A 27,291-nucleotide genomic window follows, 5' to 3' on the forward strand; every position below is an offset into this window, starting at 1 on the left:
ACAGGAAGTGAACACACCAGGGGGGCACCCAGCTCAAACTGCAACAGTCTGCTGCCTGCCTAGTGCCTGGGTAAGGGACATCACCAGGAGGCTACCAAAGCTAATCCGGCCCTCTGACTATTACCCATTGCTGGTAATCCAAGCTGGAAGTGATGAGATTGATAAGAAGGGCACCAGGACAATCAAAAAGGAATTCAAGTCCCTTGGACAATTGATTGGTGGGGCAGGAGCTCAAGTGGTGTTCTGCTCAGTTCCCTCAGTGGCAGGGGTGTACACTGAGAGGAACAGGAGAACCCATGCCATCAACAAATGGCTCAAGGGATGGTGCCAGCAGTGGAATTTTGGGTTCTTTGATCAAGGGGAAGCTTTCACTGCACCTGACCTGCTAGACCTAGATGGAGTGAATCTATCTAGAAAGGGCAAGAGGACTCTGCCAGAAGAGTTGGTAAGGCTCACTGAGCAGGATTTAAACTAGGTTTGAAGGGGCAGGGGGATGAAACCAGTCTCTCCAAAGAGGAGACAGAGGAAGGTAAACTAGAGTCAGTTGACAGCAGCCCAGCTAAAGTGCATGTACACCAATGCTCGCAGTATGGGTAACAAACAGGAGGAATTGGAAATCTTGGTTTATCAGGAACACTATGATATAGTTGCCATTACAGAAAGGTGATGGGGTGACTCACACGACTGGAGCACCGCACTGGGTGGTTACAAGCCCTTTAGGAGGGACAGGCAAGGGAGAAGAGGAGGAGGAGGTGTTCAAGAGGAGATTGGACGTGGCACTTGGTGCCATGGTCTAGTCATGAGGTCTGTGGTGACAGGTTGGACTCGATGATCCTTGAGGTCTCTTCCAACCTTGGTGATACTGTGATACTGCGAGGGGTGTCCCTGTATATTAGGGAATCTCCTGATGCCACAGAACTTGAGGTTAAGGATGAATGGATTGAGTGCCTGTGGGTAAAAATCAGAGGGAAAGGCTAACAAAAGTGATATGCTGGTTGGAGTCTGTTATAGAACACCCAACCAGGAGGAAGAGGTAGATGAAGTAGTCTACAAGCAGCTGGAGATTGTCTCAAGATTGCCAGTCCTTGTTCTTGTGGGTGACTTTAACTTGCCAGATAGCTGCTGGAAACTCAACACACCAAAGTGAAGGCAGTCCAGAAGGTTCTTAGAGTGTATGGAGGACAGCTTCTTGACACAGCTGCTATGTGAACGTACCACGGGCAAGGCCCTGCTTGACCTGCTGTTCTCAAATAGAGAAAGGCTAGTGGGAGATGTGATGGTGGTGAATGGTGCCACATCCAGCTGGCAGCCAGTCTCTAGTGGTGTCCCCCAGGTATCAGTGTTTGGCCCCATCCTGTTCAGTATCTTTATTGATGATCTGGATGAGGGGATTGAGTCCATCATCAGTAAATTTGCAGATGACAAGAAGTTAGGGGCAGGTGTTGATCTGTTAGAGGGTAGGAGGGCTCTGCAGAGGGACCTTGACTGGCTGGACAGATGGGTGGAGTCCAACAAGGTGGATTTAACAAGTCCAAGTGCCAGGTGCTGCACTTTGGTCGCAACAACCCCATGCAGTACTACAGGCTGGGGTCAGGGTGGCTGGAGACCAGCCAGGCAGAAAGGGACCTGGGGATACTGGTTGACAGCTGGATGAACATGACCCAGCAGTGTGCCCAGGAGGGCCAATGGCATCCTGGCCTGCATCAGAAATAGTGTGGCCAGCAGGAGCAGAGAAGTCATTGTGTCCCTGTATTCACTGGTTAGGCCACACCTTGCATCCTGTGTCCACTTCTGGGCTCCTCAATTTAAGAGGAACATTGAGGTACTTGAATGTGTCCAGAGAAGGGCAACGAGGCTGGTGAGAGGTCTTGAGCACAAGTCCTGTGAGGAGAGGCTGAGGGAGCTGGGGTTGTTTAGCCTGGAGGAGTCTCAGAGGAGACCTTATTGCTCTCTACAGCTACCTGAAAGGAGGCTCCTTTTAACAGCCCTTGAGTATATTCTGCAACACTGTCTGTCTGAGGGTAGTAGGGATTGTGGAAAACTCATTGAACTCCCTCATTCTGTGCTCTTTCTTGCACTGCTGTTGCCATGAAGTGGCTCCCATTATTTGAGTGAATGGACTGGGCCTAATTTCAGACCCTTCACCATACTGTATCCTGAGACCTACCTAACAACTTCAGCTTGTGTTTGTTCTGTAATTAACTCTTTCTGGGTCTGTTCTACTACTACTATGGCAGTGTCAGGGCCACTAATTAGCATATTGTCTATATACATAGACATACTGCTATATTTGTGTGATAAGTAAGTGCAGGTGAATGATGATAGCCTTGGGGAAGGCAAGCAAATGTAAACTGCACACCCTGCCACAGAAAAGCAAAACAATCCCCAGTTTCTTGAAGTGGGACCCCAAAACCCTTCTCTTCTATGTCAGTAGTGATTAAAATCACATGAGCCCACTTTTTGATAGCTGCTACCAGCTCAGCACTATTAGGTTATCACTGCTGTTGGTGGGTCAGTGCCAATAATTGACAGCTGCCATTTTCTGTTTGGTTTGTGGACTGACCACAGCAGAGGGTTATAGGGAGAATCAGAATTTCTTTCTTCCTTAGCTCTGAAATTACTGATGCTGCCTCTTCCTCTCAGGCCCTCATAGGCAATGGATGGATACCTTAACTACTTAGTGGTGGGTAGAGGAAGGGCTACCCAGAGTAGACTAACTGGTGGAAGAGACTGAGGGAGCTGGGTCTATTTAGCTTGGAGAGGAAGAGGCTAAGGGGTGACCTCATTAATGTTTATAAATATATGAGTGCCAAGAGGATGGAGTCAGGCTCTTCTTGGGCAATGGGTGGAAGTTGAAGCATAAGAAGTTCCATGTAAACATGAGGAAAAAATTTTTCTCTGTGAGAGTGATGGACACTAGAACAGGCTGCCCAGGGGGGTTGTGGAGTCTCATTCTCTGGAGGTATTCAAGACCTGCCTGGATGCATTCCTGTATGATCTACTCTAGGTGATCCTGCTCTGGGAGGGGTGTTGGACTTAGTGGTCTTTTGAGGTCCCTTCCAACCCCTAACATTCTGTGATTCTATGATCTTGTGATCTAAATTCTCACTGCCTCCCTTTTGCGTCTACCTACTCTTGGAGCTGCCACAACACAATTAATACCACTTGCTCTGAAATTTCTGGTCTCTCTTGAGCACTGCTTGCTCCCCAGCAAGCGCCCTTTCCAGGAATGCTTCTAACTCCCTGCTATTCTCCTGTTGTTTTGCTAACAGTTCTTTGAGACTCTCAGCCTTCATTTGTCCCTGAATTACCTTCACACCATGCAGGGACTGAATCACTTCCTTTTCTGCTTGCCAACTAGTCTGATTTTCTTACTGAGCAGCTGCTAGGGCTGCTTCTGACACAGCACAGGCTATTGCCTTTCACTCACTGCATTTAAATGTTCATTCTTTTGATAAGCATTATTCGATCTACCACAGCTTTTGGCATTGTGCCAATTATTTTGAGCGCAGGTCATGCCTAGAGGAGAGGGACAACTACCCTGTTCCTCTTTGGGAAGTAATTTTAATATTTCCATTTTAATATTTCCATCAGTTATCAGCCCTTTGAAGGTGTGAAACCAGTTACTAGCCTCCTGAGGGGAAAAAAGTCTTCATGTCCTGGGAGCTATTCCCCTGTCAACCCTAGGGGAAAACTCTGCCAGTGTCCTGGTTTCTTTTTTAGCAGTCAGTTTTGTTCTGAAACTGGGGATACTGCTGACTACACCAATTTAAGATGATGCAACCCAAGTCTCAAACCCTGGGCATGGGGAGCGAGCCACACCAGGCACTGAGATCCCCTGAAGACAAACAAAGGTGAATCCAGCACCAAGCAACTACTGAACTCAGTTAAACTTGGTATTAAATGCAAATGGTAATGGCAATGCAGTGAAACAGGTGTCCTGGTCAAGAAATTAATAAAGAGCAGAGGAAGGAACAAAAGACAAGAGAGGACAAGGACAACAAAAATGAGAGCAAGATTATTACCATGCCAGGCTCCAGCATTGCACAATGTGTTCTCAAAGCTGGGATGTCAGGGCACCAATTTGCCTTTGAGCCTCTTATACTCCTTGTTCCTTAGGGTCCTCCCCCTCAGGGTGGAATTTGCTGGGCATGTGTACTTATCATGCTCTGGAATGATCCCAAAATGGACCTGAGGGCTTGGAAGGTTCTTGAAACAGGTCTGAGAGTGTAGAGGCTCTTCAGGTTGTCTCATTCCCCCCAAAGCCATGACTGTGGCATGACTTTTGTATATACATGCACCTTTTCTCCTGGGCTGGAGCAGGGAAGGTGCTGCAAGAAGACCCTGCCCTCACAGGCCTTGCCGCTGCTTACCGGCTCTGCAAACCAGTATGTTTGAGGCATGACCTTTAGGGCATGGCTGTGACAGGTGCTGGCCCACTCAGCCCCTTTGGCTCCACATCATCCTGGGGGTGTCTCAGCCACCAAAGTGGTCAAAGGAGTGTGGCAAAGTGCTGCTACATGCCTCCACCTTTCCCAAAACCCACACGCACCCAATAGCTTCTCTGGGATCAGCCAACTTGCAGGGCCCTGCCAGGTCATGAGCACCTATCTGAACATAAAGATGGAGCCTTGCTGGGCCTTGTCCTCATGCCATGTGAGCAAAGAGAGGGGAGAGCTGTTTGATGCCGAGGTCCTGGCTGGAAGGCAGGCCTTGGAAAGACTCTTGCCAGATGTCCCTGCCTCAGATTCTCCACTGGTCAAGGTCCTTCCACCTAGTCTGCTGCCAGTCCTTGCCCACATACTTGTGCTGCTCCAGGCAGTGACTCTGACAAGAACTCATTGCTCATGCAGCCAGTTTCCACATATACAGAAGACACATACTCAGAATATTGTTCAGTAAAAGCATCCTTAGAGTTAACAGTATCTTCAGTATATGGTTCGGTCTCTTGGCAAAACAGCATCATTAACCCCTGCTTAGCTGAATCTGATACATTTAAATAACGAAGTCATACACAAATAATACCTTGCCTAGCCTGCATTTAATAGTGTACCACTCAGTTCAGATCATCTGTAGTTTAGAGGGCTTTCTTGCAATCTCAGCATTGTATACTTAAGCATTTATTTTATTGGAAGAGGAGAGTAATTATTTCTAGAGCTACAGCTGAGTCACCAGTGAATATAACATAAATCTTAAACCCAATTGCTTTTCTTGTTCTTGCTATAGCTAAAGGAACTCAGTATTGCACAGCAAGGAGAGCACATTAGGCTAAAACAGGGGTAAAGAGAGAAACTGTTTATTTAGAACACATTAGGAACACTATTCACACTACATCATAACAGAGTGACTACATAGTGATCATAAAATGCTAACTTAAAAAAGCAAAGAAAAGACAAAGCCTAGATTATAGACTAATTGTGCAAACTGGTGGGTTTTTTTTCTCCCATAAGCACAGCCGTACAAATAAAGACTGCCTTGTACTATTTCTGCACAGGTAAAAGGTTGATTTACTCACTCTGTACAATTTATTTATTTTGTACAAACATACCAATACCTAGATAACACATATAGTTTACAATATTTAATTCAAATACAGTATTATGTCTCATTGACTTGTTGACTTAAGGTGCAATTTATCAAAACCGACAGTAAAGATTTTCTTCTTAATCAGTTCTCTTTGGCACACTTCTGGATTAATATAAAATGTAGGATTAAATCGAGTATGCAACACTGCAGAACTTGAAGGGGTTTTTGTTAGTATGTAAGTGCAATTTTAGGTTTACCACAAGCTTATTTTTTAAAAAAAGAACTATATATGAATTTCAGTTTACTTTAGATATAAAATGGTTAATGATTTTAATGTGCAAGGCAAAAAAAAAAAATTCTTACAGCAACTCCTCCTTTGAGAGAGTGATTTTTGCACCATGGAAATCTTGTATAAAATGTTTTAGAAAATGGAGATTTCTTACAAGGAAGTTCTTGGTGTTTCTTGTCCTATAGCAAGCTAGCTGAAGACATGATTTCCTGGGTCCAGAAATGCTTTATAAGATACCGTTTAGCTGATATGCTGGCACCGTAGTAATATTGCAGCTACAAATTTCCATGTTCACCTGGCAAACTAATCAAAGGGGCAAAACCCAACCAGCTTATGCAAAAAGCTTAGTGACAGTGGCTTCTTTCTAAAGAAAGCTCTGCCTCCCATATTCTTGCTATCAGACTTGTTTTTACTACAAGGAAGAAAGGTTTAGAATTTGCAATACATATCACTGTGTGATCTGTTTTTATCTTTGTGATCGCTCCTTCCCTTTGGGCTGATTAATATTTGTTTAGAGCCAAAGTTGAGCAAGAGTAAATTAACTTATTTGTGCTAAGAGGACAATAAAGTGGACCTAGATCAGTGAAGTATCACTTCACCAAAACTCTTCAAATGACGGAAGAGCAAAACCACAGCAATTTATTTTACATCCAAAGGTCACACTTCACATGAAAGGCATGGGGAAACCTAGCTACATAAACAGTGGGAATTCTTCCATTCCAATTTATTTCACAATTAAAAGAAAGGAAAAAAAAAAAGAAACCTTGTTCACAGTAAAATATTTATTACAAGGCCTTCCTGGTCTGTTCCTTCCTGAATCACCCAAGTAGTATCCCCTTAGCTGCAGAAATGAGTATTTTGGCACATGATCAAGTTACAGTAGGTGTCAAGTACAGTGCAATCTGTTTAGAAGGCAAGGATGTTAAAAGGTTTTCATACAGGTGCTTTGTAATGTGGGTAAGATATGAAACTCTGGGCTACTCCTGAGTAAGAGGCATTTGGCCGTCCCAGCTGGGATACCCATTCATGAGCAAGCTGATTCCAAACACCAAAGAAGCATTTCACAACCTTAGAAACAATCAACCAACCAAACCCAAAACCCAAAGTGTTTTAAACCTGTGTTTTTCTTCAACCTATCAGCAAGGACTGGAAGTGGTGAGTTCAAATTGTTGGTAGAGGTGATAAGAAGGGGGCAGAACTGGTAAGGAGAATCAGAGTCTGTGTTAGTAAATCAAATACATGTGAGATGTAATTCATTCTCAATTATCCTCTAAGCTTTAAGAAATATTGCATATAGCCATACCCATTGTACTCCTGTTTTACCTGAAAGCTACAGGCTTTAGAACTGAGAAGTCTGCGTGAAGGATATGGTGTCAGACTTATCTACTGCAAAGCCTCCGTTGATGTACGATTTCTTGGTCTCTGTTTCATCATTATCAAGTATTGTTTCCAAGGCAAAAGGATTGACTATGTTGACTTCAGAGGTGACATCCATCTGTTCCAGCTCCTTTTTAGAGAGCTTCTCCACTATTCCTGTACCAAAGGCATCTCCCAAGACATTCACCATTGTTCTGAATCGATCCCTAGGGAATGAAAATGCAGTCAGACAAACCATTCTCTATGCTACTCTTAGAAAGTCCTTTCAGTCGATGAAAGCTACTCTGGCAAATGCAGGGCACTCTCTCTCTCTCTCTCTCTCTTTTTCCCCCCCTAAGACCAGTGCAGATTAAGAGCAATTCTGCCCTCCCACATGTTATTTGAGGAAACCTGGGGTCACTTTGATGACAAATTATTTGTACACTGAGTACAAAACTGCAAGTGCTGTCCCCAGTGTTAGAGCAGTAGTGACTGCAAGGCTGTGTACAGCCTTGCAGAACATTATACAGAGTCACTTCTCAGACCCTGAGGTATGCTAGACATTTGGTTCTCCTTGTGATGGGATTGTTTATCTTGGGAGAAGAGATTGTGGGGTACAGAGTACCTAGCCCATTATCTTCAGTATTCTGGTCCAAATGCTGGAAATGGGAAAAGTTATCTTCTGTTAGCTTCTCACTGTCAAAGGATTGAAGTACAAAGCTGTAGTAAGCAGGTCAGTTAAAGGATTATCATACTTGTGTACTGCTGATTTTTCTCCCAACAGAAATGTGACATGCAGGCCTTAAAAATCTGCCACTACTGGACAGAGAAGCAACAAGCTCATGCAGTATAGCAAAGTCTGAAAACTGGTATGGCCCTAAGGCAGGGACAGTGGAAAATTACGCATCCCTCTGTTTTTCTTTTCAGCTACACAGCATTGCAAGGGCTTTGAGGCAGAATGAGTTGCTCTGCCTGTGCAGAGGTGTTGAGGTGGATATATCTGCAAACAGGAGGGACTGTAGAAACAGCAATGAAGTGAATCAGAATGTCTCCTACTCCTATTCTTCTACTATAGCTGCTGAGCTTCAAAAAAAGTGATGAACTCCAAAAAGTGTCCATGTGTTCTCCACATGGAAAGACAAAGTATGGTAGGGAAAGGAAGAAAGAAGGTTACAGTAAAATTCTGGCGGATAAGTGTGACAAGTGAGGAAATCACCAGCACCAGAACCAAGTCTTTCAAAATGCTTCTCAAAAAAATTCTGTTCTTCATTAAAAACATGGAAGTATTCCTCAAACCTATGTAATAAAACCTTGGTAAGTTCAGAATTAACTGAGGACTGTTAATGAGCCACTACCAGCAGATTGCAAAATAAGACATTTTAGGCAACAAGTACAAAAGGCGAAAGTGTTAATAATCTACATGGCATCATGATGGCATTCCATCTACTGAGGTGCAAAATGCACTGGCAATGAGCCTGGTACATGAAATTAATCTTTAATCTTAGGAAGACAGTTTATCTGAAAAATATCTCATAATCTGAAACAGCTTGAAATCTTTGTGTGCTTCACAGTGGAACAGGTAGCTTCCATGTATTCATACTCTGACTAAGAATCACAAGAATTATGGACTTTCAAAGTGGAAAGGAGACCAGATCTGCACAATGATGATTACTGTAAGAAACAGGGAATTACTTCTCTTTTCTCTCTCTTTCAATCCCACAAAAGAATTAGAAAGCATCAAATAAATTTAGTAGGGCATAGCTTCAAACAAAATGAAATACATCTCTTAACACACTGTTATGTTGTGGAATTCCTCACCACAGGACTTGTGGAAATCTGAACACTGATGTGGGTCCTAAGAGCAATGAGGCATTCGTGAAGGCAGGTAAAATCTACTGAGAACTGCTAAAAAAATCCCCACTTCTAGTTCAGGAGATTCTGTGAGCTGCAATTTTCAGGAGGCCAGGTGACTACTTCGGGAAAAGAACCAGAATGTCTGTTCTATTCCTACACACTTCTGTAGATAACTGCTCTGAAACAGTCATTTGTACTGATCTTCATCATCCTTAGCAAAACTAAATGGCCACTGGTAAGAGAGAGCTGAAGAAAACAAAATGATTGTGGAGAAAAGTAAATAAACCCTTTTACAGACAGTTGATGGGGAGAAAATACTTGTGGCTAAAGATGTTTGGTTTGGAGCAATTTTGCTTATAAAGAAATCGAGTTGATTCTTGGATCCATGCACCAGCCCTGGTTTTCTGGAGACTGGCATTTCCCTCTGCAGCTTACAGAATTGAATTATATAACAAAATAAATTATAAATATCTGTGAAACAAATGGGCTGTTGCCAGAAGCCCTTCAAGAAAATTATTGGAAAGGGAGAGGAAAGAACAGGAATGCATTTACCTTAAGCACAGAGACAAGCCTAAGAACATGCGGAGACTAGGAAATTATTAAGACCTCTGCTTTGATACCAATGAAATATCTTCCACACTGAGTTACTGCATGTGAACAGGGCCTTGGTCCCAACACTAAAGCTTGCACAGTTTAGGGGACAAAAAAGCTGTATTTCAAACTCTACTCCTTAACTTGCCAATCCAGTTACTCTTTCCCAGTGAATCACGGGACAATAGTGAATGTTGATGTTCCTCCGAACTTCAGAACACACTTTGTTGATGCACTGAATTTAGGGAGTAGAACCTCAAGCAATGCTCAGCAGGAAATGTTTTAGCCCTTGTGGGCCGCAAACCTTGGGCAAAAACTGCAACTACGTAGAGAGAAAAAAGCATTTAGCTGATTAGTAATGGCCATTGTGACTCAGGAAGCCACACAACGACCTGAGAATAAGAGCTGGTAAACATTGCAAGAGAGTCTTTTGTCTTCTCTTTGAACTTAGATAAGAGATGTGTGATCGTTTGTCTTTTGTCTAACACCTGTCTGAGCCTTGCCAAGGGATGTGTGCTCCCTGGCATTTCCTCGGCAGCCAATCACGAATCTGTAACTGTTGCACGGACACATCTAATTACCAATCACAAGTTGCTTTTGATTATGTTAGCCTATATAAAGAAAAGACTTTGTACAATAAAGTAGACACCTTGCTTGCATCAAGCTTTGTCTCCATCTCTCAGTCGCGGTACTTTGTGATTTTCTGGGCTTTTGCAAAAGTAGCAGAGAAACATCGTGGTGCAAGCTGAACAGAAAAGATTTCTGGTGAAAGGGCTGCTTAATGGCACTAAGTAGTTTCAAAGTGCTCTGAAGGTGAGATGGCTGGGATCAGGCGTAAGGCTTTCTGAGTTTGCTTGGGTGTACTTGTTGATCAAGGGGCTGGGGCTCAAAAAAACTTTCAGTGAAGAACAGCCCTAGCAAGGTACAGCCCGAGCAAGGTAATGCTGTCAGCACAGATACATGTACAGCCCACCATGTGTGTACACATGAACTACAGGACCAGCAGTGCTTAGCTTGTTCTTCCTCCTTTAGCCATGTATGAAAGCTTTTATGCACTCCGTGGAAATCAGTTGATAGGTTCTGATGGTGGCTGTGTTTGCCTTTTACAAATGGTGTATGATTTGGCATAATATGGCAGCAGCTGACACTTCACAGCTACTCCTTGGTACTGTTACATTTGTCTTTCCTGAGTATTATGCTCATGATTTATTGATGCTGTGACCACTATTTTAAGGTTGGCAATGCCTCTAATAGTGAGGTTATTCACTGACATCCCATGTAGTAGGACTTCTTTCAGAATTAAAGCCACTACTGCATTGAACTCTATATTGGACAAGCCTAACCATAAGGAGATTCTTTATCCAGTTCCTGTAACAGTCCTAAATGACCTTGTTGCTTGCTTTCTCAGACCTACATATTCCCACTCGACTTACATAAACATTGAAACAAAGGGAAAAAGAATTAAATATCAAGTGTCTTAAACTTACAGAAGCCAGTCAACTGCAATGATCAGAGTAACATCTTCGGCGGGAAGGCCAACAGCACTCAGTACAATCACCATGGTGACAAGTCCGGCTTGGGGCACACCTGCAGCCCCAATGCTGGCTGCTGTAGCTGTGACACTAAATCCCAAATAAAACCCAGAGAAGGCATTCAGAATATAATCTCTTCACAGAAAGTCTATTTTCCGGTGCAGATAGGTCTATTTCACCACAAAAAAAGAAGCCCAAATGTTCCCAGTTTTCCTCTTGAATATTCAAGATCTGGTGACGTATTTATGGAACAAGTCATGTACAGATACTGTAACAGTTACATGGCAGACTAACAAACAAACTGGGCAGACTAGAGGTAGAGGCTGAGTTGGGTTTGCAAGTGCTTGCAGCAGAAGAATAATGGCAATTTCTAGAATGATGCTGTATACAAGCTGCATGTCCTGGCCCTTCCCACCTCCTCACCAGCTTGCACAGGCACGGCTTTAGACTGAGAAATGAGGAGGTGGGATGGGCTACCATGGGGTATCCATTCATTTAAAAACCCACCTCTAACAAAATGTGTGATGGCTTTAGTCTTACCTATTAGTAACTATTACCTAATAGTAACTTACCTAATAGTAACAATTTGGCCAATATCCAGATCTAAGTCATTCAGTTGTGCAATAAATACAGCAGCCACTGCTTCATAAAGAGCTGTGCCGTCCATGTTGATGGTAGCTCCAACTGGAAGAACGAACCTGGTAATTCTTTTGTCGATTAAATTCTTTTCTTCTGCACAGCGGAATGTGACAGGCAAAGTTGCTGAACTGGCACACAGATAAATATATAAAGTAAGAGCAGGCAACAGCACATCATTTCCCAAATCTTTTCTTCAGTGCCTGATCTGCTCTAAGACTTAAATGCAGATCCAAGGCAAGTAGGAAGGCTGAACTCTGAAAAAGCAAAGCATTTTTTGCTATTTCTTCTAATTGTGGGAATAACAAAGTCTTAGTCGTTCTCAAAATTACGTGGTAAAATCATCGTGATGTACGTAGGCATGGAAAATGTGCAACGGTTTAAACTCGGGCAAGTCTGTGACCAATGAACTGAATGGCAAAGCACTGCCTCCTCAGGGCAGGGGAGACTGGTGTAAGGCCAATGTAACCAATAGTGCTCCTTTGGGCATTACAGAAATAATGATAGAAATAACAGTTCAACCTCTAGGGAACTGAAAAATATCCAGACGAAACCAGGGTATGTAACAGAGTAGCATTAAAATCAGAACACAAACAACGCAATTACTACTGAGAACATTGCTGAAAATAGGTGTTTGTTTACCTGGAAGAAATCATGAGGGCTGTCAGAAGTGCCTGAGCCATACCCATGGCAAACCGAAAAGGATTTTTCCTTACTACTATTAAGTAGATCAGAGGCAGGATTATAGTGGAATGGATTGCAAGTCTGCAAAACAAAATACACCAGTTAAACAACTGAACCATCTCATTGCCTTGCTTTAGCAAGAATAGTAGAGATACAGGTATCTCATTCTGTCCTTAAGTATACTTAAGAACCACTAAAGGTGACCCTAGTGATACCTATGTTCAAAATGTATCGAGTATAGTACCTTGAAAAAAATGCAGACTGATGCTGTTCTACACTTTCTTTGGGAAGGAAGAAAGAACTTGTGAATTCTCTCTCTTTCCAAAATAGCAGATAAATTAACTAATACATTGGAAATAATGTTGAACTGATGAAGGCAAGAAAAATATAGTAGTATAGGGCATTTAAACTAACATGCACAGGGTGATTTGAAATAGTGCTAAAATGCTCTACTCTCCTGCCAAATCCTTACAATGCAGTATAGAGACAAATAAGAAAACCAAACCAAACTATTTTCCTAAGTTTATCTGCCTTTATATGTAACATGGTTTTGAGTTAAAGGTAACTATAGTTCCTAGTCAGGGACAGATGAAGTTCACATCTTTCTGCAGAAACTTTAAACTGGATCCTATAAAACAACCCATGAAACAGTCCATGGAAAACTGTATGCTTAGGCATACAATTAAAATGTACTGAAGTAGAATAGAATAGAATAGAACAGAATAGAATAGAACAGAATAGAATAGACCAGGTTGGAAGAGACCTTCAGGATCATCGCGTCCAACCTATCATCCAACACTACCTAATCAACTAAACCATGCAACCAAGCACCCTATATCAAGTCTCCTCCTGAACACCCCCAGTGATGGCAACTCCATCACCTCCTCGGGCAGCCCATTCCAATGGGCAATCACTCTCTCTGTGTAGAAATTCCTCCTAACTTCCCGCCTAAACCTCCCCTGACGCTGCCTGAGACTGTGTCCTCTTGTTCTGGTACTGCTTGCCTGGGAGAAGAGACCAACATCCGTCTGTCTACAACCTCCCTTCAGGTAGTTGTAGAGAGCAAGAAGGTCACCCCTGAGTCTCCTCTTCTCCAGGCTAAGTAACCTCAGCTCCCTCAGTGTCTCCTCATAGGGCTTGTGTTCCAAACCCCTCACCAACTTTGTTGCCCTTCTCTGGACTCGTTGCAGCAAGTCAACATCCTTCCTAAACTGAGGGGCCCAGAACTGGACACAGTACTCGAGATGTGGCCCAACCAGTGCAGTGTACAGGGGCAGAATGACCTCCCTGCTCCTGCTGGCCACACTGTTCCTGATGCAGGCCTATTTCAGACTGTGCAAATTATATATATATTTTTTTTCTTCTTAATATATATATGTATATATAGTGTTACCATCTTTAATGCTGCAGGATGCTGAAATAATGTGGTTTGAAAATTAATTTATAAAATTAGGCACTGATTTGCAAAAGATCAAGTGGTCCTCCTGACTTTAGGTGCTCAGGTGTCTTTGCCTGTATATTTGGGTGGGTCTCAGGAACAAATTAATCCCTCCATTTAAGCATTAATTTTGAACATTGTGCATTAATCCTGAAAGCATATGGACACAGAACTTTGTGGGTATTGAGATAAGAGGTGAACAGCCTGCTTGATTATGTTTGACTTCAAATGTATGTGAAGGGTCTGTGAAATGGTTCCTATGTTCCAAGGTCTCAAGGAATTGTAGCAGTATCAGTTTATTGTGAAAAGAAATTACTATAGTCTCAAAATACAAAGTCCAGAACTGATGTCATGTATGACCCTGGGATTCTCATTCTGTCTTCACAAGATGTTCTTCTGATTGTTACTGTGTTGCAATATTGCTTTATGATTTTAGAATAGCTGATAACAATAGCAATAAACCATGGTACCGTTTGTTCTGCTAAAAATAGGCAATTAAGAGAGAAGTACCAACAACAGAAATCCAGAAGAACACCAAAAATCACCCACAAAACCTCACTATTTTTTTCTTTGAAAAATTATCTTTTTAAAAGGAACAGACATTAAAGTTTTCATTCCGTGTGTGAACACAAGATAAATTCAGTGGAATATATATAACAGCATGCAACTTGTGTTGCTACAATTTTTAGAACTCTAGAAAGAAACCTAACAATTGGTACAACAGTGCCTGAGATTAAAATGAATTCTGCAGAACATACAGAAACAAATAAAAAGTGGTGTGGGTGTTGCTGGGTGTTTAAAAAAATATGTTGATGGGACTAAACATTTTAAGTATGCCTATATCTAGAATCACAGAACGGCAGGGGCCGGAAGATCATCTAGTCCAACATCCTTGCTAAAGCAATCCCAACTAGAGCAGACTGTACATGAATGTGTCCAGACTCCAAAACCAATCTGGGCAGCCGGTTCCAGTGCTCAGTCACGCTCAAAGAAGATTTTCCTCATGGCAGAGAGGGACCTGGGACTGCTGGTTGACAACAGCTGAACATGAGCCAGCAGTGTGCCCAGGTGGCCAAGAAGGCAAATGGCATCTTGCCTTGTATCAGGAATAGTGTGGCCAGCAGAACTAGGGATGTAATTCTGCCCCTGTACTCAGCACTGGTGAGGCCTCACCTTGAGTACTGTGTGCAGTTCTGGGCTCCTCACTTCAGGAAAGACACTGAGGTGCTGGAGCAGGTCCAGAGGACAGTGATGACACTGGTGAAGGGAGTGGAGGGAAAGCCTTACAGGAAGAGGTTGAGGGAGCTGGGGTTGTTTAGCCTGGAGAAGAGGAGATTCAGAGGGACCTTATCACAACCTACAACTACCTGAAGAGAAGTTGTAGTAAGGTGGGGCTTGGGCTTTTCTCACAGGCAACTTGTGAGAAGGCCAGAAGGCATGGCCTGAAGCTGTGCCAGGTGAGGTTTAGGTAGGATGTTAGGAAGAACTTCCTCATGGAAAAGGTAATTAGACACCTCCAGGGAGGTGGTGGAGTTTCTATCCATGGAGGTGTTTCAGGAAAGACTGGCACTTAATGATATGGTCTAGTTAATGTGGTGGTGTTAGGCCATAGGCTGGACTTCATGATCTCAAAGATCTATTCCAGCCTCAATAATTCTGTGATTCTGATTCAGATGGAATTTTCTGTGTTCCAGTTTGTGCCCACTGCTCCTTGTCCTGTCACTAGGCACTACTAAAAAGAATCTAGCCCCATCCTCTTGACACTTGCCCAGTTTATAAACATTGGTAAAATCTCTCAGTCCTTCTCCAGGCAGAAGAGACCCAGGTCTCTCAGTCTTTCCTTGTAAGAGAGATGCTCCAATCCCCTAATCACCTTTGCAGCACTGCACTGGACTCGCTCCGGTAGTTCCTTGTCTCTCTTGAACTGAAGAGCCCAAAAATGAACACAATAGTTCAGATGTGGCCTTACTAGGGCAATATTTATCACTAGGGCAATATTTATGCACATCTGCTTTTCTAATACTGATTGCCACTACTGGTTTTCATTAAAGAAATCTGAAGTAATATTTATTTTCATGTGTGATGCAATCCACAGCACACAGCAGAAATCTTTGTACCAAAAATCATAATCAGCAACTGAAAAGATAAATTCTAATAGCATTCCATTTTAAGATTTTTGTCCCTTGGAGTCCCAAACTGGCATTCCTTATAGCATTCAGAGATGCAGCTGCCTTACTGCTTTTGGTAGATAGAAAGGGTGGCAGCAAGAGAGAGTTTGCTTGCTACAGCTTCCCTTTTATTTGATTTTTTTTTTTAAAAGCTTCATCTCAAGCACTTGCACTGTGCCTCCTACTTTGATATTCCTCCTCTGGCACTCCTAATATGCCTGACACTGCAACCATTAAAAGTGGGAGTCTGAAGATGTTTAGTAGGCAATTAGATCAGAGGCACCAGGGCAAGTATGCTCCCTAATGGTGACCTGAATGAGACATAATAACTCAGATGTGTTACAGACAATGGTGGGTGACAGCTGGTAGGGCTGAGAGTGGGAAATGTCATGAACAAAAGAGCTGGGAAGAAGGTGAGATAGAAGACCAGCTGGAGAGGGAGAGGAGGATAAGACACACCAGACCTCATGCTTTTGCATACTTTTCTTGATAAGGAATACAAGAAATATGTTTAGGATAACTGTAATTTTCAGGATCAAGCTTAAAGGGAGGGAGGATGACAGACTTCTACAGAAGATGCTGAGGAAGAGAACACGCTGCAAACAGACAAAGTCAAGCAAATAAGGATGAAAACAAAAAAGACTGAGCAGCAGTGTTTAAGAAACCACAACTACAATTTCTCTTCGCTGAGAGGTAGGAAAAAGGGTGTTCTTGCAGGCTGGAAAATGTGGAATAAGCAACTTTTCACTGCATCTCTTCTTGATGTACAGATGGGCATCCTTACTATATATAATCTTTTAGATGGCACCTGGGAACCGGCTAAAATTTTTGTGCCTGTCAAGCCAATGGTTACCAGCCAATTTGAAGACTATATGACAATCAAAGTATTCTGGAGATGGCACTGAGTCTTCACACATATCTTCAGTAAGATACGCCCTGCCACAAATAAACCACTAACAGGTAAACATCTAAACCTGTAAAACTTGTTATCTCTTCTAAGACTGAAGTCAAAGGGTCATAATCGTCCATCCAACATATTCCTCCCCTGAGTTAATTGGAGTGAATAACGTAGAAAACCTGCAGAAGTGATACACTGTCATTCTATATATGACTTCTACCTAACTATAATCTACATGAAAAATCTTAAGTGTCTTGATTTATAGTCTCTTGAGAAATGCCACTGTTGCACCCTTTAAATATTTTATCTCCTTTCCAGGTCTAAATGGAAATTCACCAAAAAAATGCATTATGTATTAGACAAACAAAACTTGCACTCATCTCTGTAACATTTTGGAAAATTCATGATTCAGTCCTATTTCTGGAGCTGCAATTTGTATTGGGAAAGTCATTATATTTAAAATTATTTTTGAACAGCATGTCCAAACATACTGGGTAATGCATAAAATAGAACAACTTGGAAATAAATATGATTACATAGCAAAGATTAATGCAAAGAAAGAGATCCTTCTTGACTATTTACAGAGAAATTTGCATTTAAGACTAACATATTACCCTTCTCTGTGCTTGGTTGTCAGAAAGTGTGAATGATGTTTGAATAGCATGCATATGCATGAAATGGGGGGAAGGAAGCTTTTGAACAGCTTTGGATATAGCCTCTAGACAAAACACAAATAACTCCTTAGTATATTGAATGAATTATACGAGTGGATGCTAAGACAATAAACTGAAACAGCCTAGAAGTTAAGCTTTGCTGAACTGGAAATAGAAATTTAAATGCATTTAACTTCTTGGGACTGTAATATCCATTTATCTGTCAAAAGGGTTCTTTGTAGAACAGCCTTCAGAGATATATCATGATCTAGTATTATAATCTGTATCATTTAGAGCAGTTAAGTTGACCATTCTAAGGCTCCATGTCTGCGAGGTTTCACATTGTGCAGGTATAACCTCCTCCACCTGACATACACAGAACTTATACAGAACCAAGGGTCTATTCAAAGAATAGCAAATATGTTTCATTGGTTGTCTAAGTTTTTCAGGCAGCAACTGCTGCTTTTGCAGCTTTGCCAGCCAGATCTATCTTGAAGGAGTAACAAACAACCCCATGTATCAGTGTAGATTGGGGACTGACCTGCTGGAGAGCAGTGAAGGGGAAAAGGACCTGGAGGTCCTGGTGGATGGAAGGTTGACCATGAGCCAGCAGTGTGCTCTTTTGGCCAAGAAAGCCAATGCCATTCTGGGGTGCATTAGAAGGGGTGTGGTTAGTAGGTTGAGAGAGGTTCTCCTCCCCCTCTGCTCTGCCCTGATGAGGCCACATCTGGAATACTGTCCAGTTTGGGGCCCCTCAGTCCAAGAAAGACAGGGAACTGCTTGAAAGAGTCCAGTGCACAGCCACAAAAATGATTAAGGGACTGGAACATCTTCCTTACAAGGAGAGACTGAGGGAGCTGGGGCAACCTCATTAATGTTTATAAATATGTAAAAGGCAAGTTCCAAGAGGATGGAGTAAGGCCCTTCTCAGAGATGCCCAGTGAGAGGACAAGGGCCAAGGGATGGAAGTTGAGGCATAGGAAGTTCCATATAAACATGAGGAAAATGTTTTTCACTATGAGAGTGACCGACCACTGGACAGGCTGGGCAGGGAGGCTGTGGATTCTCCCTCTCTGGAGATATTCAAAACCCACCTGGCTGCGTTCCTGTGTGACCTGCTCTAGGTGATCCTGCTCTAGCAGGGAATGTGAACTAGATGATCTTTCAACATCCTTTCCAATCCTTAATTGTCCTGGAAGAGGCATTAACAAGCCAGCTAAACCTGTTTGGCCACTGCCCTTTCTCCTCTCTCTCCACTGCAGGGTCCAGGTTTGAGGTCAAGGAGCCAATAGGCTTTGAGGCTGCCTGGAGGGGATGGAAGCTGGGACCCCGAGCTTCACGTTTCAGAGAGGCAACTGCACGTGTCAGAGGCTGTTTGAGAAGGTGTGTGCAGTTTCGCCTTCCAGACAAAATTTTTAACTGATTGGCAGGATTTTAATAGCTAATGTGCCATTGGGCTGTTCAGCTTTCAAAAATGGAATTTATAGGGGAAGATTTCAGAGGCCATGTCTTATCTATTCTCTCTCTTCTCCCTCCCGTCTTCCTCCCCGCTTTTCACAAGCACCTACTTGATCCTGTCTTCAGGGCAATTAGCCTGGAGAAGTGGAGGCTCAGGGGTGACCTCATTGCCCTCTACAACTACCTGAAAAGTGGTTGTGGCCAGGAAGGGGTTAGTCTCTTCTCCCAGGCAACCAGCACCAGAACAAGAGGACACAGTCTCAAGCTTCGCCAGGGGAGGTTTAGACCCAAAGTGAGGAGAAAGTTCTTCACTGAGCGAGTCATTTGTCATTGGAATGGGCTGCCCAGGGAGGTGGTGGAGTCACCGTCCCTGGAGGTGTTCAAGAGGAGACTGGACGTGGCACTTGGTGCCATGGTCTAGTCATGAGGTCTGTGGAGACAGGTTGGACTCGATGATCCTCGAGGTCTCTTCCAATCTTAGTTATACTGTGATATTGTGATACCTTCTTTTGTCCTGGCAGCCTAGTGTCTAGATCTCCACCCCAGCAGCATGTCTCCATCTCTCTCACTTCCTCTAACTTTGAATACTACCCTTTGGATTATTCCTGCCCTTTGGATTACAAATACAAACTCAGAGTATCGCTTCATTCAGCGAAGGTTTCGGTAGTTAACAGCTCGGTGGTTCGTGAGTAGCTTACGCTAATGTACCTGGTTATTTCTAAGGTTTGTAGCTTGTTTACCTGTTGGTTAGATCCATTGTGAACCCGAGGAGGTCCCTCTTGCCACCTGGGGCAACATTGCTATTTGTTTTGCACTTACAAGAATTTTTGAGCTTGTTCCTCTTTATTCCAAGTTCTGATTTTCTTAGACTGTTATTCCACTGTTTATTAGCATCCTTCTGTGTGTAATTAACCTATCACTAACCGGGCAAATGAACCTGGATCAAATTGGCTCAGAAAAATAATATTTGATATTTAATAAATCATATTTTATCGTATTTGACCAAAAACTATATCCCTAACATTCTGTGATTCTGTGAAATTGTAATCCACAGGGCTTCTCCCAGAATCAGCTGCCTGCTCTGCATTGAGGTGGGAAGGGATCAGTTTCCTAGCATAATCTATTGCATGCTACACGTACTATGGATGCGCACTGGGCAGTGAAGCTGTGTCAGTGCTGGTACATCTGAGGCCTACAGGCATTCCCAACCTAATCTCAATATTTGTGTATTTTCAGTAGGCTAGAACCCCCCAGTAGCTGTAATTAACCATCTCACCTTTTCTCAACTTCTAGTATCTAACAGAAGCGTTACTACAGTCAAAAATACAGTAATTGTAGACCCGTTTGAACACCAAGCTGAGCAGAGGAAACAATGAATACAAGAATGGTCTTCACAGAATCACAGAGTCAGCCAGGTTGGAAAAGACCTCAGAGATCATCCAGTCCAACCTATTACCTAATACCTAACACCTCATGACTAACTAAACCATGGCTCCAAGTGCCACATCCAAGCCTTTTTTGAACACCTCCAGGGACGGGGACTCCACCACCTCCCCGGGCAGCACATTCCAATGGCCAAGAATGTGTGGATGTGGTGCTGAGGGATATGGCTTCGTGGTGTCCTGGCAGTGCTGGGTTAACATTTGGACTCGATCTTAAAGGTCTCTTCCAACCTTAATTATCCTATGATTCAGCATAACAAAGACCTGCAACCTTGCCCTACCATGGCAGGGCTGAAAGAGAGCCCTGCTGGCACCCCCGGGGCTGCCCTGAGAGCATCCGGCGGCTCCGCAGGCTCCCTGCCCATCCAACCAACAGGGGCAGATCCTTCCCATGGGATCTGCAGGAGAGGCTGGGCCTCCACACTTCCCAGAGGACAGGGGTCACAAGACCTTTTCTTCGTTATTTTTGTTGGCTTGTTTGTTTGTTTGTTTTTTTAAGATCAAAAGGCAGTGACTATTAAAAAGTCCCATGTCTTCAGCAAAACATGCATTCTAAACATCCTCACATAATTTTCACTGGCAAGAATCTTCACCTCTGACCTTGAAGAGGATGGGTGTTGTGGATAATCGAGCTATAATCAACTAAACTCTTAAAACTGTACATGTTTAGTTTCATCTTTAAGCAATAACCTACCCACTTAGTACTGTAGCCATATAGAGACCCAGTTTGCGAAAGATTTCCCAGTTCTCAACCTCTATTATCTTCCCAGCAATTAAAAAGATGATACCAACTGGCATATACCTAGAAAGCAAAAACAACATTATTAACAATTAATTCTCAGAAATACCCATCCTCACCATGGAATAATTTCTTGCACAATATAACTTTTTACAACAGATAGAATTTTTTTTTAATATTCTGTTACACAACTGAATTTTTTTTAATATTCTGTTATACAACAGACTTTATATTTGCTTGCAGGAAGACTACAGTTGAGGTAATGTAAAAAAAATAAAGCAAATCAGAGCAAATGTAATTCTGTGCATAGTCTAACAAGCAGTATATGACCTGGTGTCACGGAAAGCACAGAAGCTGGGAAAGGGTATGGGCTTTACCCTACTCCAGCAAAAATGTATGCGTAGCAATAAGCTTAGTTGGGAGGTGAAAGTCTGAAAGTTTGAGAGCACTACCTGTGTACTCTGCAATCACACACAGATGGAAAAGGCCTTCTGTGCTTAGAGCAGCTGCTTTGCAGCACTGAGGGCTGTATGTGAGTCACTTGCACAGATTAAAAGTGATTTTAGTATGTATAGCTGTCAGTGTGTTGATTGATGGAGAGGTCTCCATCCCTCAGCAAACTCACCCAAGTCCATACTTTATGGACGGTAACAGCTACATAGGGTATTGCCTAAACAAAACTCAAGGCAAAAATCACAACTTATGCTTGCACCAGCTCACTGCATTAATTTTGCTAGCTGACAGAGGGCTGTCACAGAGGTAAATTGCTGCTTCAGAGCTTTGAGTAGCACAAATGAATTTGTGACAATATTACATATATCAATATTTATAAAATAAAAATCATAAATTTGAAAATGTGTGTGTGCTGTCTCACATACAAAACAGTACCTTGTCCTTGTGCAAAGGAGGGATGCCTAGCTCCTTCTGAGCCTTGACTTTGGCATAATCAGAGTTAATTCCTAACAATACCAGAATCATATTCTACCTTATTCAAGACAACGGCTCCTACATCTGTAGCTTGCAGTCACAGCTTCAGGGACATGCAAGACAAAGGGTAGTCAATCTTAGGAGCAGGATCTTGTATTTGTGGTCTCATTAGTGGTAATTTTCTGCAGGGTGAGGCAGCCTATTTCATGCGGTTGTAACTCAGATGGGAATTGAACCAGCTGCCTAGCACAGCACAAGCTGCAGAAACTAATTTACCTTTCTTAAAAGGCAGCATGAAGTGTGCAACTAAACTCTGTGTATAGTTACTGTTTTACATGCATCTCAGTGTGCTGGGAAGGCAGAAGAATCCATGGAAGGGTCAGATCTGATATGCTAACATTTGTGTGAAACGTAGGGGTATGAGCAGACTATTATACTGAATGGCTCAAGGCACTGCACAGGTAAGAGCATCCTCTGGAAAGGACTGTGTGTGCTTACAGTTCTGACCCTGTAATTGTCATCTACATGGACAAAAGCTACAAGAAGAGCTGTGAAGACTATTTATCCACTATCAGATGAGTTATTACATTTTAAAATTGGGTGAGTTTTTTTCCTGTCTGAGAAAATTATGAACCAATATTGAGAGACTGTTGTCTCAAAAAATCTATTACCAGAAGGTAAATTATGCCAACTTGTACTTTACACACCATTTTGGATTTTGCTCTGCACTGTGGCTTGCATATGAATATAGAGCTTTAAAGAAATTTAGATCCAAGAATAGCTATCCTGTGAACATAATAGCTATCAGGAAATAGTGCTCAAGACTGGAAAAGGCATGTGGGTGATAATGCTTCTACAGTTCTCAAATCACTGATGCAGTTGCACCAGTTTGATATAAATCTCTACATAGAATGCCTGAAAACCTCTGGTTTCTTGTGTACCAATAGGACTGTGTCTGTAGTATATAGTAAATAGAAGCCCTGTTCCCCAGTAGGATCTGTAGGAAGGAAATTTTTAACCAGCCTTTATTTTAAAGTTGTTATAAAGTTCTATACAAAATCAAAGGAAGTATGAGGCTGCTCCTGCCTCTTCAAAGACAAAATCCACTTTAAAAAGTTGTAGAAAATGCCAATATGACCTTGGACTTACCACATAATTATCTGAACTATCCTCATTGTAGCCTCGTTCAGTGCATTGAAAAAATCCACCAGCACTTGTCCTTTCTCTCCCATTTTCCCAATAACCATTCCAAACACAAGACAAAAGACGATCAACCCCAGTACGTTGATGCCATCAGAATACATGCCAACGATTTTGTATTCTTGGGTTTTGTTCTACAGATTAGATTCAAGAGGAAGAAGTTACTGTCTATAAACACAGAATTTACTTTGAAGAGTTCCAAAATGAAAACACATTGAGATCTTTCTTTGAAAATGCATGAAGCTCTTCCCCAATCACTACTCCCTTTCTGGCAGTACCAAGTACACAAGTTCAGGAATGAAGGCAGAACTAAACTGTCTTTGAAAGCTTTTTACTTGAAAGCTATGCAAAGATCTGATCAAACCCTAGCAGAAGATCAAGCATCCCTTACTCTGTGTTGCCTGTTCTAAAGACTTCTGACACCAAGTATGGCAAGACTTACGCCCTTCTGTGGAGAATGAAATATGGCTGTCATGGAATCCTTGTGGGTTTTTTTCTGAGCAACTTGAGGGTTTGTGTCTGGATTTAAGATAAAACAGTCCATTGCATAATAACTGAGACAATGGTGTCTAATTTTGCCCCAAGTTTATGAATCTATTTTTCAGATGAAATCAGTGAAATTCTGTAATTTATAGCGGAATTGGATGCACATAACTTAAAAAATCCTATTAAATAGGTAGATATTCACATATTCCTTTGTGTTTGTGCATATGAACATATGAAGCAAAGGGTGAAATTCTTCATCCTCCTTCAGGATTTAATTCATGTCTTTTGATACAGATTATGTTCCTATGCTTTCCTCACTGTAAGATGAAATTTGGAAGGAGTATAATAAAATGCATATTGATTTGTTAGTGTCCATATTTCTGTGCTCATATTGTACTGAATTCCTTTATATCTCTTCTCCAGTCTAAGTTCAGGTCTTATAAACCATGAACATCCCTCATCAGAGGCTTGTTAAATCTCTTCGCTTTTATCTCTTTCCATCTTTGGGTCGATGGTGGGTTTTTTCATTTGTTTGGTTTTGTTGTTTTTTTTTTTTTCTTTTTCAGAATGACAAGCTATTAGTTAACAAATGCCTTCACCATTTTGCTTTCCATTAAAAAAAAGAAAATAAAAATTTCCATTCCCTTCTTTCTGCAGTGCTGTTATCATTGCTGCTCAAACATCTCATGCTGCTATAGATCTAGCCTTTCCATAGCAACTCTTTCATTTTTCAGCAAATCAACAATTCATTGGCATATACATTTAATGAGTGTATGAATAGATGATTTTCTTACATCATCTATTATGTTTGGACTCAAAACCTACTTGAAGATCCTCATAATCACCTCTAGGATTTACTGATTAAATTTTGTGTCCTTGCTAAAGCCTCTCTATGTACCATTTCCTTCCTTTTCTCAATCACTAACCACACCAACTAAATCAAATTTGTTCAGTCTTCTTTCTTTCCATTTCATGTATTTTGAAGGAATATAACAACAAAGCTCATACCTCTGACATCCCTGCTGTCGTAGCAGTTGTGACAGGCTCTTCCAGAAATGTGGAGCTGTTTTTATCCATGCTAGTTGTAGCTTCAACTTTTTCACGTTTAGTTTTATACTAGAAAAGTATTTAAAACAAGCAAAACAGAACAACAGAGGAACATTTTTAGAAACATGAGAAAACTGAATGTAAAAGTAATGGAAAAGGGAATTAATCTGACTTGAAGGTAGGAAACAGACAAATGTTATTTCCCAGTTCATGTGAGACATCACAGTTACATACATCAGATGCTGTAGATCAAAGAAATGATTCACAGATAATATACTAGGAATTCTTCTCCACATGTTCTCAGGTGCTCTGGAGACCTGGTGCAGTCTTGTGGGGATGAGATACAGTTCCAGCAAGAGGACTTTTTGCTGGAATGAACAGTCTAGAGACTCTTGCTCATAGCTGACCCAGAAGACATCTGTAGAGTACACGCACCTGATGCAACCAGACCCTGGCAAGCAGTCATTCTTTGTGCCTAGGATCACCCTTTTCCCTTGTTATTAGGCCCTGAATGTCCTATGCACCAAGCAGACAAACTCAACAAATTTCTTCTTCCCTTCCCTACCAGTCCCAAGATTTCTGGGCACCAGGCTGACTACTTAAAATCTTTACTGGCCTGGAAGGGTGTGGTTAGTAGGTCAAGAGAGGTTCTCCTCCTTTCTGCTCTGGCCTTGTAGGGCTGCATCCGGAATACTGTGCTCAGTTCTGGGCCCCTCAGATCAAGGACAGAGAACTGCTTGAAAGGGTCCAGCACAGAGCCACAAACATAATTAAGGGAGTGGAACATCTTCCTACAAGGAAAGGCTGAGGGATCTGAGTCTTGGAGGAGACTGAGGTGTTTATAAATATGTGAAGGATGAGTGTTGGGAGGATCAAGCCAAGCTCTTCCTAGTGATGCTGAATGATAGGACAAGGGGCAATGGGTGCAAGCTGGAGCATAGGAGGTTCCACATAAGCATAAGGAAAAACTTTTTCACTGTGAGGATGACAGAGCACAGGAACAGGCTGCCTAGGGGGGTTGTGGAGTGTCCTCTGGAGACATTCAAAACCTGCCTAGATGCATTCCTGTGTGACCTACTGCAGGTGATCCTGCTCTGGCAGGGGTGTTGGACTACTTGATCTTTTGAGGTCACTTCCAACCCCTCATATTTTGTGATTCTGTGAACTCTGCCTGTCCTGAAAGGGAAAGTATTATACAACCCTTGGTTTCTGCACCACACTGATAACAGTGTTTACCATAAGGCAAATGATACCATGAGGCCTTTCTTTTAAAGGCTTTGTATGGGAGATTAAGGTACCTCTGGATTCCTTGGAAGTAATTCTTATCTGACATACTTTTGGGGGCCATAAAAGGATAATAATGAGTAGTTTGCAAGGAAAACTACAGTAGCAGAGAGGAGTATTCAAACTTACCTGTTGGAAACAGGCCTGAACAAGGTTTTCTGGGAACATGTTCCTGTTAAGAAAGTAGAGGAATTTCAGTGTTAAAGCATACTAAGAACACATTGTTTACATAAACAAAATGAAGAAAAAAAATATGCTGCCTGAAGCACAGAGTGCTTTGGGTTTCTTTCTCCAGAGAGCAGTGTATTTAGCACCATCAGATGTTCAAAAAGTTAAGGAATCAGGACTCCCTGTTATCTGTTGATTGGTTTCATACTGTTGATCTTTTGTGCTTATTTTTTCAGTATTTGACATTTCTCTTTGTAAGCAACTAAACCCAGTGATGTTTTCCCCTCTGCATTGTAGCTGTCATTTGCGTGAGGAATACAGCACACACTGTTTTTACAGCATTTGTCAAACATAGGCAGAAAAAAAACCCCAACCTCTTATGAAACAGTGTGCTAAAAGAAGCATATATTTAATGTCCTCTATTGTAGTTTCAATTTCATAAGCTAATCTTGGCTGAAGGAAGATTCCTATGTGTTGTTCCAGGGTCAGGAATCATGTTTGCAGACTGAAAAATTAGGAAATTAGATCAGAAGCAGTGCAATCTAGTTGTGTGCTGGATCAAACTCCTAATTTACAGTTTTATACTTGTTTACTATAAGCTGAGCCATAAACTGCAGTAAAACCCTGAATTACAATTCATATCACTTCTTACTATAGGAAGAGTTTTTCATGCATGAAACTACATCAGCACTCTAAATGTGTAAATGTTCATGTGGAAGTTACTGGTAACAGATTGCATTAGATTTTATAATGACGCTGATTGCACCCCTCATTAATTCCTGGGCAAGTAACCATGAGGAATGAGATGAGCCATCCAAAGAGCTGCACAAGCAGGAAGGGACAGAGGCTGGGAAGAGCTGTGAGTTGGTTAACACAGGGATTTGGGGCGGACGACTGTTAACTGTCTCACATAAA

General features: G+C 42.1%; 1 protein-coding gene across 1 annotated transcript in view; it reads right to left on the bottom strand.

Moving 5' to 3' along the window:
* Positions 1-6,484: 6,484 nt before the first annotated feature.
* Positions 6,485-27,291, bottom strand: part of SLC1A1 (solute carrier family 1 member 1) — a 53,127-nt gene continuing 32,320 nt past the window's right edge. Inside the window, exons 5-12 of the mRNA XM_054178411.1 lie at positions 26,338-26,380; positions 24,886-24,993; positions 23,341-23,525; positions 21,220-21,327; positions 12,427-12,549; positions 11,721-11,915; positions 11,104-11,238; positions 6,485-7,398 (exon numbers count right to left, since the gene is read on the bottom strand). Of these exons, the coding sequence (XP_054034386.1) occupies positions 7,155-7,398; positions 11,104-11,238; positions 11,721-11,915; positions 12,427-12,549; positions 21,220-21,327; positions 23,341-23,525; positions 24,886-24,993; positions 26,338-26,380 (1,141 nt within the window). The 3' untranslated portion in view covers positions 6,485-7,154. The remainder of the gene's footprint in view (positions 7,399-11,103; positions 11,239-11,720; positions 11,916-12,426; positions 12,550-21,219; positions 21,328-23,340; positions 23,526-24,885; positions 24,994-26,337; positions 26,381-27,291) is intronic.

Source organism: Dryobates pubescens, chromosome Z, assembly GCF_014839835.1.
Source record: "Dryobates pubescens isolate bDryPub1 chromosome Z, bDryPub1.pri, whole genome shotgun sequence".
Lineage (NCBI taxonomy): Eukaryota > Metazoa > Chordata > Aves > Piciformes > Picidae > Dryobates > Dryobates pubescens.